The sequence below is a fragment of the Microcebus murinus genome, chromosome 8, assembly GCF_040939455.1.
Source record: "Microcebus murinus isolate Inina chromosome 8, M.murinus_Inina_mat1.0, whole genome shotgun sequence".
Lineage (NCBI taxonomy): Eukaryota > Metazoa > Chordata > Mammalia > Primates > Cheirogaleidae > Microcebus > Microcebus murinus.
Genome location: NC_134111.1, coordinates 85,920,881 through 85,932,921, shown reverse-complemented (window position 1 = coordinate 85,932,921; position 12,041 = coordinate 85,920,881). Strand labels below are relative to the sequence as shown.

The 12,041-nt window shown below is 34.7% G+C and overlaps 1 protein-coding gene across 1 annotated transcript in view; it reads left to right on the top strand.

The window, feature by feature from the left end:
- Window positions 1–12,041, top strand: part of ABCA12 (ATP binding cassette subfamily A member 12) — a 169,354-nt gene that overhangs the window by 134,618 nt on the left and 22,695 nt on the right. The window contains exons 35-39 of the mRNA XM_076005914.1: window positions 483–569; window positions 1,408–1,501; window positions 4,758–4,885; window positions 6,257–6,344; window positions 8,316–8,421. Coding sequence (XP_075862029.1) covers window positions 483–569; window positions 1,408–1,501; window positions 4,758–4,885; window positions 6,257–6,344; window positions 8,316–8,421 — 503 coding nt within the window. The remainder of the gene's footprint in view (window positions 1–482; window positions 570–1,407; window positions 1,502–4,757; window positions 4,886–6,256; window positions 6,345–8,315; window positions 8,422–12,041) is intronic.

The window sequence follows — 12,041 nt, the reverse complement described above, 5'->3', positions numbered from 1 at the left end:
TTGATGTACTGGAATATGTTATTTCCATTGCCAACAAATAGCTTTTTAAGAGTTTTGGGTTGTTTTTTTTTTTGCATTCTTCTGAAAATAAAGTTATAGTAGATATTTGTTTTTAATGACTAGACTTTAATCAAGAAAGCCAAGTTATGTGTATATTACCTGTTGTAATATACAGAAAATAGTTTTTTATTAGTCTCACAAATATTGACTAGCAATGTCAGAATTCTGTATAATTTTATTTATATAATAGGTGATCACTAAATGCACATGACAATTAGAATGACAAAGCAGCCAAATAGAGACACGTGCATATTTTTTCCTGTGATACTTTTTTTTCCTGAGACTGCATCTTTCTTAGATTTTTGAGAAAATGGTCCGATAAACAACACGTTTTGTTTCTTCAAATTATTTGTGAGCATGAGTTTAACGTGGCAGACTAGTAGCAGAGTCCCGAATCTGTTTCCATCCTTTAAACATTTTAGGAATTCTCACCCAAGCACGAAAGGACTGGTCTCAGCAATGTGGAACTTCCCTGGAGTTGACAACCTGTGCCTGAACACCAGTGATCCGTAAGTGGTTCTTGCTTTTTGTTTGTTTTCAGCGTTCGATTTTGTGTGTATGCAGGCATATGCGTGCATGTGTGTGTGTGTGTGTGTGTGTGTGTGTGTGTGTGTGTGTGTGTGTGTGTGTGTGTGTGTATTTGACTGGAAGAGGGCAGTTCCCTGAAGAAATCTCTATTTAACAGATTTTGACTATCTCCTTTAGTTCATTGCACAGCTATGCTATACTGTAATGATAAACATTAGATGTCATAATTTGTACAGCTGTCTTGTATACATATTTTCATTTAACAATCACAACCTTGTGAATTACAAATCCCACTTTACAGTTGAAAAAACTGAGGCTTGTATAAGGTACTTGTCTAAAGAAATCTAGATAGTAAATTCTACAGCTAAAGCTGAGACCCAAGTTTTCTGATTCTAATTCCCATATGTTCACACTATGCAAGGTTGCTTATTCAAACTTCCAAGATAGTACATAGTACATGCAAACCTGACCTTGGTGTACTATTAATATTATGCTAACGTATTCACTTCCTGTCAGAAGACAGTATGAAAAGAGCAAAGAAAATAAAGGAGACAAAAATCCCCATCTTGACATAGTAAGACAATTCAATAAGGTTTGGTCTCAACACTTTTGAATCAATAAGTGCTCTCCCTCAATCTCCCACCACAAAATGTCAAATCACTAGAAAATGGTCGTACAATGTATATTCAAGTTATGAAATATCAGCAAATTGTACCTAGGACTACACACCTGAATTTAATACCAAGTACTTATTTATATACTCATACATAAAGATAAGAGCACACACACGTCTCATGTCAATATCATTTTTATTTGCAGATGGTGTTTAAAGAAAGAAAGTCTGGGAAAATGGAACACCAGTGGAGAACCTATCACTAATTTTGGTGTTTGCTCCTGCTCAGAAAATATCCAGGTAAAATGGAATTCGGTTGCAGTGAAGTAGGAAAAAGAAGGGAATAAATATTGAAAAGGTCTATCTAAGTTACCAAAGAGTCGGTATAATTTCATTTTACAGAAGCTAGTAGCTCAGAGATATGGACCCAGTAGCTAAAAAAATATTGACTTTGAATGTCAGGTCACTATTTTAAATCCATCTCAAGACAAATTTCCAAGGTAGGTGATTCCTTGATGGTCTTTGTGGAGACCAACTAAAAATGAATTTTTGGTCTCAATTCAGTGCTAACTAGAAGGCTCTATTTTTCACATGAAAAAATGCCACCATAGCTGTCATATTTGAAAATTCAGTGATATTGCCACTGTAGTGGTCAGCTAGGAAGTCAATAATGTGTAGGTCTAGAAAAGAGTTACATATGTCTCTAAGCAAAACCTCTAGGCTATAGGAAAAATCATTTCCTGCAAGAAATAGGAAAAAGTTACCTATCACTTACTCTGTCAATGTTCGATAGGTACAGACCTTTGTTTTCTATCAATTCACCAAGCTTTTAAGAGAACCAAATTCACTAGGGAAGTTAAAGATTGTGGAAGAGTCACTATATTGTTAACTTACTTTCTCATGGGAAGAATCTAGCAATATTTTCTTCAAAGTGACATAGGGTTGTGCCCTGAACCATCTTGGTACAATATTTTAGAGTGAAAATATTTTCAGTAAATGCAACCCATTTTGGTGTTGTCATGCAAGATAGTTACTAACAATAAGAGCTGGGACAACAAGGATCTTTTGGAATCCTTGTATGTTTAAAAATTGGTCTTACCCAGTATTCAGAGTTTTTTTAATCTCTTGTCTAATTTAATTAATTTCTGAAATTCTTCATGTATTTTCTTCAGTTCACAGTAAAAGTTAATTAACTTAATATTTAAAATTAGAATCTGGATAATTTTTAGTAGTCTAAAAATCCAGTAGATTTATAATTTTTTCAACGTATTTTGTCATTTAATTAACATCTCCAGATCTATTTCTACCTGTTTAATAACAGTGAGGTCACTTTGCATAATTGATGCTGTGTACATCAGACATGCACTATGGATAAAGTTCTAAGTTTCTTGAAAGGAAACAAATTATACTGCATGAATGTCAAAAGATTAAGAAAGTAAAAAGGAAATCCACAGTGTGGAAGACAATATTTACAATACACGACAAAGGACTCATGTCCAGAACATATATATAAAGAACTCCTGCAAATTGATAAAAAAAGATAGATGACCCAATAGACAAATTAGCAAAACTATGAAGAGACATCTCACAAAGAATATACACAAATGGCCAATAAATATATTAAAAATAAAGCAATATCACTCCACACTCACCAGTATGACTAAAATGAAGAAGGAGAAAAATTCCAAGTGTTGACAAAGATGAGCAGCAGCTGGAACCCTCTTAATCTGCTGATGGGAATTTAATTTCATACGGTTTTTAAACCTGCTTGGCAATATATACTAACGCTGGAAATACGCGTACCTGTGGGGCCTGCAATGCCACTCCTATTATTATATACTCAACAGAAAAGTGAATAGTGCCCCATCAACTGTAGAATAGATAAGTCGAATATAGCATATTTCCACAATGGAATGCTATCTGAGTGAAGTGAGAATGATTCATCTACAACCACACACATCATATGGAAGATTCTCACAAACATCATGATGAAGGAAAAGAGCCAGACACAAGATAGTATATATTATTCTATGTATGTAAGATATAAAAACAGGTCACAGTGGTTCATGCCTGTAATCCCAGCACTTTGGGAGGCCAAGGCAGGAGTTTGAAACCAGCCTAGGCTGGTTTCAACATAGCAAGACCCCCATCTCTATTTTTAAAAAAACAATTAAAATATTAGCCAGATATAATGGCACACACCTATAGTCTTAGCTCTTTGGGAAGTTGAGGTAGGATGGTCTCTTGAGCTCAGGCTGTAGTTCCAGGCTGTAGTAGCTATGATCATGACACTACACTCTAGCCTGGGTGGTAGAGCAAGACCTCGCCTTAAAAACAAATAACTAAAAGAAAAGAAAATGCAAAAATATGCAAAACTAATCTGTGTCTGATGCTTTAGGAGTGGTAGTGATTTAAGGGAGTGTGATGAGGAAGTTTCTGAGGGGCTAGTATTGCTGTTTCCTGACATGGTAGTTGGTTACACAGATGTGTTCAGTTTGTCAAAATTCATCAAGAATTGCACTTATAATACATGTGCATTTCTAATGTATAATATAATTTAATTTTAAAGATTGCACTGTATACATAAAGATATCTTCCTTTAATTATCTGTGAAACTAGTACCATTCTGGAATGCAATCTTCAAGTTGATACAACTTAATGTAAGAGGAGATCCAGCTCTGATTATTTTTAGAGCAATCTGCAGCTTTATGTACTTGGGACACATATGAGGTGTTACGGAAAAATGCTAGACTTTTCCCAAACTAAACTTCATGGCAATGAAGCATGAGAAGCTACATGAAAAAGTAAGTTGCCAGGAAGTGCAGAAAGCTACAAGCATAAAAATAAGTGTTAAAACTAATGTGTAAACAAATGTACATGGTAATGTAAAGTGTTAACAAAGGAAAGTAGCTAGGGGTGTACAGAAACCCTTTGTACTATCTTTGTGACTTTTCTGTAAATCTAAAATGATTCCAAACTAAAAGTGTATATGTGTGTATATATATCTCTAATATATATATATATATATATATATATATATATATATAACTAAAGTATATAACTAAGCTCTGACTTCTAGATTATGTACCTAAAACTAATGTATCATGAATTTTTCACACCCTGCTGTCAGTCCCTGGAGCAGTTATGTCTGTTCACGTTATCATTTCAATGGGACAAACATTTTTTTTCCCTTACCTGTGAATTATTGAGGGAATTTTGAGTCATTTTAATATTTAATGTTATTCTCCAAACACATTAAGCTTGTCAGCACAGTGAAAGAAATAACACACATTTGTTAACTTGTGTCCTTTGTTGGCTTTAAGTGAGTGATAAACACATGTATATATGCTCTACATAAATAATAGCTATTTGTTCTAATTTCTTGGCACAAGTAAGATGACTTTTTCAAAGCTCTTAGGAGTCAAAGGACAGTCTTATCACACGCTTCCAGATGCAGTCGTAGACAGATCGTGAAACTGAAGCTCCTTGATACTGTCGCTTTAATTTGCACAGCATTGCCCAAAAAAAAAACTTAATTTTTAACTTTATTTTCCAGGAATGTCCTAAATTTAACTACTCCCCACCTCATAGAAGAACTTATTCCTCCCAGATAATTTATAACCTCACTGGGCACCGTGTGGAAAATTATCTTATATCAACTGCAAATGAGTTTGTCCAAAAAAGGTAAAATACTCTGTTTATAACATATATAATTGCTTTTTAATTTTAATGATAACTGCCTCCTAAACTTGAGACAATAGAGATAACAGATGCAAATTCCTATTGTTTATATTTTACATGGTTACATTCTCAGTTTTATTTAAACAGCCATATGTATTGAAATGTAAGTATCAATTCTAAATTAAGATTTATTTGAACAAACTGAAAAGCATTGGTTTTTTTCAGGCCTCAAAAATGTATTATTAAATTTGTACTTATTTTTTTTCTTGAAGCAAAAAGGAACTTACTGACTGGATTATACTAACTCAGAAAGTTTTAAGGCATGACTTTTGGTGACAATTGGCCTTAGTTCCAATATGAATATCTCAAAACTTAGAATGTGATATCTGCATGTGGACAAAACATGTCCATGTGTAGCAAGGCAATGGGCTTGTACCTACACCACCTAAACATTTACCATGAATGTAAAATAATTAGAAACTATAGATAAGCACAAAGAAGAAAAAATATTTCTTTACTCAGATATACCACTATTGATATTTTGGTGTTTATCCCTCCAGAAATTTTCTTGTCACAAATATACACGTAAATATTTTCAACAAAATAGGTTTTATTATAAACAGTTCCAAAACCTTACTTTTAAAATAAAGTGAACACTATAATATGATGTTATTTGCGTGTCAAAAATATAGCTCTATGGCATCACATTTAGGATGATAGTCACAAGATTATTCTAGTGTGACTGCACCATTATTTATTTAACCTGACTTAAATTTGGTGGCCATTTAAATTAATTGACTCTTAAAATTACTACTTAGATTTTAAAAAGCAACTTTTCATTTTTAGGAGACCATGAACTGACAAATAGTTAAATAAACCCAACTCACCTTCAAACATCAGAGAAAAAAAATATAGCACTAGGGGACAAGCTAGGGGGAAAAAATTAGGGTTATATTAGTAGAAGAAATTGAGCTATTTGAAAAAAAAGATATGAACTGATATTATATCACTTCAGTATTAATTACCTAAAAGGAATACTTAAACACTAAAGCGCTAAGATTTTTGAGATGATGCCTGGGTCAGCTATGATGGAGAAATTGGTTAGGTGATATGTCTCTTGTTTTAAGGATGATTACTACGCATATGCAATTGTTTAGAAGGACTATTTCCCTCTAGTTATAATGCACACTTGAGATTAAAATATGACAAAGAGAATCAATAAAAAGATAAAATATTTGTCAGGCAGTATTTACTTTATGCTGTAAATGGGTTCCTAATGGAAAGAAAAAAAATGAGCTCCTAGTTAAGTATTTTAGATCTACTTATGAAGGTTTTCTCCATTAAAACAAATATCAATTTTACTACTCTCTGTAGATATGGAGGTTGGAGTTTTGGGCTGCCTTTGACTACAGACCTTCGTTTTGATATAACACCGATTCCTGCCAATAGAACACTTGCCAAGGTAAATTACGATCTTTCTTCTGGGATGTCATAAAAATGAGAAGGTGAAGTTGATAAGGTCAAGCATTTCCTTGTGGTTAAAAACAAGACATGGGTACAATCAATTTGTCTTCCTGCATACCCCATAGCGTAGTTATTCACATGCTGTGTGTATACCCTAGGGAAACAGATACACAAAGCGCCAGGACACGTGTGCAAAAGTACACATAGCAGTATTTCTCATAATAGCCAAAAACACAACCCAAAATGCCCATATGTAGTAGAATAAGTTGTTTCATATTCATCCAACAGAACTTTGAGCATTGTAAATGAATGAACTCAGCTCCATATAACAAACAAGTTCAATCTATAAACAAATGAAAAAACAAAAATCAATACATACGCTATGATTGCATTTATTACAAACTTTGAGAGTAAGCGAAGCTCAACCATATTGTTTAGGGGAAAGGGAGAGCTTTGTGATTTGGAAGGACACAGAGAGTCAGGGAGACAGTGTTCTGGATGCTGGCAATTTTTATCTCTACCTGTGTAATGGTTAATTGGATATACATCCTTTAAAATTTTTGTAACACCATACATTTATGCTTTATGCATTTTTATTAATGCATATGTCTTTTTAGAAAATGGAAATATGTATGTTTAGCCTTGCTTCTTGAAGAACGGGGAAACCTAACTGAATTTGATGGAGATAAATAATCCTGCTTACTTTTTTTTCCTTTTAGATCATACCAAAAACAAGCTAGAGACACAGGATCGGACACATATGATTACCCACATTGCCAATAGTAGCCTTAGGGACTTACATTGTGCTTCACGTCTTCTCATTTGGTAGTAAGAGAAACACGTGCAGTCTTGGAGAGTGCGGGGAAACTCACACTCATTCAGTGACTCTCGTATGGGAGGTTCCACAAATGACCCAATTTCCTCCTCACAGCATCCCCATGAGATCCATATGATTGAGCCTATTTTAGGTGATTTTTACAAGTCATGTAGACAGTAAATAGTAATGCTGGGATTTTAATGCTCCCTTTCCCCCAATCCTCCCTCTTCCCCCACACACAGTAAATATTCTTGCATAAACAAGAAAGTTTCTAATGTAAAATTGTTTCTCCATAAATCAAATTTGTAATTTTGAATTATCAACTGGGTTTCTTGAATTGAGGTGGGCTAGTATTTTAAACCTCTCTGTTTTTTGACATAGAAGGTCAAGTAATTCAATATCTTGTGGGTTATGATTAGGAATAGAAAGATAATAGGGGAATTTCAAGGTTGTCAGTCTTGTTGCTAAGGATGCTTGTCTATGTATTGTATGTATGATGCTTGTATATGTATTTTATTTGTTTTTCCAGCTCTGCCTCTATGCCAGTTGTTCTTATTACTATTATTGTGAGCCAGGATACCTTAATTCTAGTCTCAGAATCACCATGAATCCACCACAGAGATGGAGATGTAATGTTTCCTCCAGTTTATTTCAAGGTTTGCCCATAGAGGAGGTCCTGAATAACCAACAGTGCGATCACACAACTGTCTCCCAACCTCTGCCCATCTCTACACTGGAGACCTACTTATAGGTCTGTGGTCAATGCTCTAGAGCAGGCATCCTCAAACTACGGCCCGTGGGCCACACGCGGCCCACTGAGGGCATTTATCCAGCCTGCCAGGTGTTTTTACCGCTGCCGCCTGTCCTGCTTAGCAGCCCACTCGTCCTAGGCCTACAGTGCGCATGTGCGAAATATGTGCCGCGCTGTCCAATGGCCCTCCAATGGTCTGAGGGACAGTGAACTGGCCCCCTGTTTAAAAAGTTTGAGGACCCCTGCCCTAGAGGATAGTTCATAATTGTCCCAGAGAAAATAAATGATTGGAAAATTGGTGCTCTTATTTTAAATATAAATAAGGTAGTCTGACAGATGTTAAGGCAGCCTAATTTATTTGAACACAATATTGATCTTGCCCTTCTCTTGGAATTTAACAGGTATGGTATGATCCAGAAGGCTATCATTCCCTTCCGGCTTACCTCAACAGCCTGAATAATTTCCTCCTGCGAGTTAACATGTCAAAAGAGGATGCTGCCCGACACGGTAAAGTTATTTACACAGAATCATCTTGTATTGCAACTTTTGCTACTCTCCATATAAAAATACACTTTAAATCCTGTTTTCTCCCAGTGGCAGGTATTTTATAGTATCTAAATCACAGGTCTTTAAAAGGAGTTTGGAAGTAGTAACTACTGCCAGATGGAACATTCTGGATAATACCCTTAACTTCAAGTTAATTTAGCTTTCTCATTTATCAAGTCAGGATAATAATGCTGACTTGATGCTCATGTCTGCTTGTGCACTTAGTGGTTGTATCTCATAGGAAAATATTTTTTAACTATTTACTTGCCTATTGACTAAAACATCTTTTAAAATAATTAATGTTTTATAAATATTGTTCACAAATGTAAACATGAAGACAAAACTTTTAAACTAAAAAATACTACACCTGAACAAAAATATTACCATTTAGTGAGCACTTGCATTATAACACATGCTTTATATGAAATGTCATTGCCAAGGCCCAGATGTGGGATTTGAACTCAGGGCTGTCTGATACTTGCCTATTCGTATTTCTAATATGCTACTCTGCTTCTCTGGACTCAGCCATATCTACTTCAGATGGGTTTCCCAAGAGACTTCCACATAGTTTTTAAAATAAGATTTAGAATTTAAAAGAGACTGTATTTTTTTCTAATCCAATTACTGTTCATCAGACCATTTCATCTTCTTGAGCCTTGCTCAAATTATTTTCCATACTGATCCCAAAAAAATACTAATAAAAAAGATGGATAAAAACTGACTAACACATTTACTGGCCAAGACCAAGGTTTCTAGCCTAATACATAGCCTATTAAGCAGGGGGCGAACCCACAATATATCTTTTAGAAAAACCAATGTCTACTTTTCTTTCATCTCCCTGCTGTTGGGCTTAATAGTGTGGACCAGATGTACTGGTGATTGTGGGAAAAAAACTGAAGACTCAAATACTCATTCCAGCAACAGAATCTTTAAGAGTCTTCATTTCAGAGAAAACTGTGTCTTTTTCGCAATTTCTTTGACATTTTCTTAGAAGGAACCAAGAAGAAAATAACAAGATTGATAGTCCTTAGATCTAGAACATCAATAAAGAGCATAGTCAAAAGCAGTAAATTGAATTAAATGGTGACTGAAGCCAGGTGGGTCTAGTGTAATCTGGTTTGAAAAACTATTGGGCACTTGACTTTCAGTAGGATGCTTTATACAGAGCAAAAGACATTTATTGTTGTGACAGATAATGAAAGGATAAGAACTATAGACATGACTAAGGGAACATGTAGCAAAAATATAGAGAACAAGAGAGAAGGGTCAGCTGTTTGAAACCTGTGTTCCAGTTTCCCTTATAATTAGTGTTCTTTCCTTTGACCCAGGCAAACCTGAGTCACTGTAGACTCTAGCAGGCTTGTTGTAGCTCACAACATGGTATTTTAAGTTACAGAGTAGAAAGAATTAGGAATTCTAGAACAAAAACTTTATATTGGCCCTAAAGTGAAATTTATATTTTTAAAAATAAGGTTCAGCTTGAGTTATATAGAGATTAGTATTAGTGTGTCTTCTATTCTCTATTAATTGTTCTTATATAGACTTGTGAAAGTGGTAGATTTCTACCCACTCTGAAAGAAGTCTCTTTCAAAGAGGAAATCTGTACCACCCTAACATACTTTTGTTGCATAATGCATGTATGGGGTGTACCATGATAATAGTATTACTTGCTTTAAAAAAAAATCAAACCAATCATTCTCCCACCACCTCCCCGAACACACTACTTGTTTGAAGGCATGTTCGTTAGATTCTGCGTGAATTGGAATTTTACTTTAGCTGTAAAATTGATTTTCTTTGAATTCTAACATGCTAATAAAATTCTTTTAATTAGCTTTCCTTTCCAAAGTCAATATCTATTATATTCATGTGGTTCCCTCTAGTGGTTAATTTAACATGAAAATTCTGTTCTTTCTTTCCAAAGAATACAGGTTTGCTTGTTTTCCAAACAAATGTTACGCAAGTAGACTCTTTTTCAAGAACACTAAAACATTGCCCCTTCCACTCCAGCATTCATTCTTACACTTTGTTGTATTAGTAGCAGTGGTCAATGGGAAGCATCTCATTTTAAGTTCGCAACTGTAGAGACAACAGAAAATGTCTTATTTTTAATATATATTATATCTGGAAAATATTAATTGAAATGTTAAGGTTTGATTTGATTTAACAAGCATTCATTAATGAATCACTGTACTTAAGACATTATGCTGGACGCTATAGAAACTAGAGTTGCTTATGGTATAGGTCAGATACATGAACTTGATCTTTTAGCTAAAAATATGTTTTAAAAAACTGGTTCCACAGGATTTTGCATAGTGGAGTAAAATGTATTTGCAAAGATTGTCTGATGAAGTAGAGTATTCCTTGATTGTGAAATAAAAGCAGAAATAAAAGTTTTCCCTTGCCTATATTATAATTTAGCAACATGGTTTAAGTACGGCCCCAAGGAAATTTGAATCTCCATTTAAAAAGAGCCCATTAATTTACACAAAGATAAGAAAAGCACATTCCCCTAATGGCATGATTAAAATTATAGGTCAAATTGGTTTTTGTTGTTGTTAGTTTCTTTGTTTTACTTTAACTATATATTTTTCTTTAACACACAACAGCTGCAAAACTCAACCTCAACATATGTCACATTCTACTTAGTAAAAATTATAAATTAAGTTAATTGAGAGAATCTACCTTTAAAATCATCTATGACATTTGGGTACTCTTCCTGGGCCTTAGTATCCAAATACGAGCATGTACTATATGAGTAGTAAGTGAGAAAGTTCTTGCTCAGTTTATGACACTATCGGAACAAGTACTTAGGAGACATCCTCATTCTCATCCCCTATCATTCTTTGCCACAATTACTCAGACAGTACAGCCTTTACGTTTGCACTGTGGTTCTTTAGGAAACTGTTGCCACCCCATTTTTGATTCTGGCTAACCAAGGTCCTCTAATGGAGAGGAGAGAACCTTGCTTTTAACTCAAAAAGTATAATCAACTCTGGAGGGATCCCAACAATTTGGGATTAGGACTATGTGGAAATTAAGTGACTGCTTTCCTAGTTAGGATCTCTGCATCTTCCTGGACCCTTATGTCTCAGTAGAAATTTCTCAGGCATGAATGAAGTTCCTAAGCCCTACTCTGGTAGACCTATAGGTAGGTCTACCTATAGGTAGAACAATAGGCACCTTAGAAGTAGTAAAGGAGAAGGATGGGTCCTCTCAGGCTACCATATTTCTCCACCACAGTCATGGCAACAGGGAGGATTGGTAGAGGTAGATTTCTATTCTTTAGGGGACCCTCATACAGTTGGTCCCCTCACCCCTGAATTGCTTATTTAAATGTAACACATTTCTGAAGTACTGCTGAAATACAAACATATATTAATACATGATCAGATAGAGGAAAGAAAGTGGAAAACAATTATTTAAATGTAATAGACTAGGGGAAATGCTATATAAGAAATGTAAATTCTTGTCTCTTTCCCAAAGGTTCTATACACAATGTGAAAAACTTTTCTTTTCATGTGAGTGCCACCAATTGTATGGCATTGATGGGATTAGAGGGGAAAAAAATCATATTCCTTTAA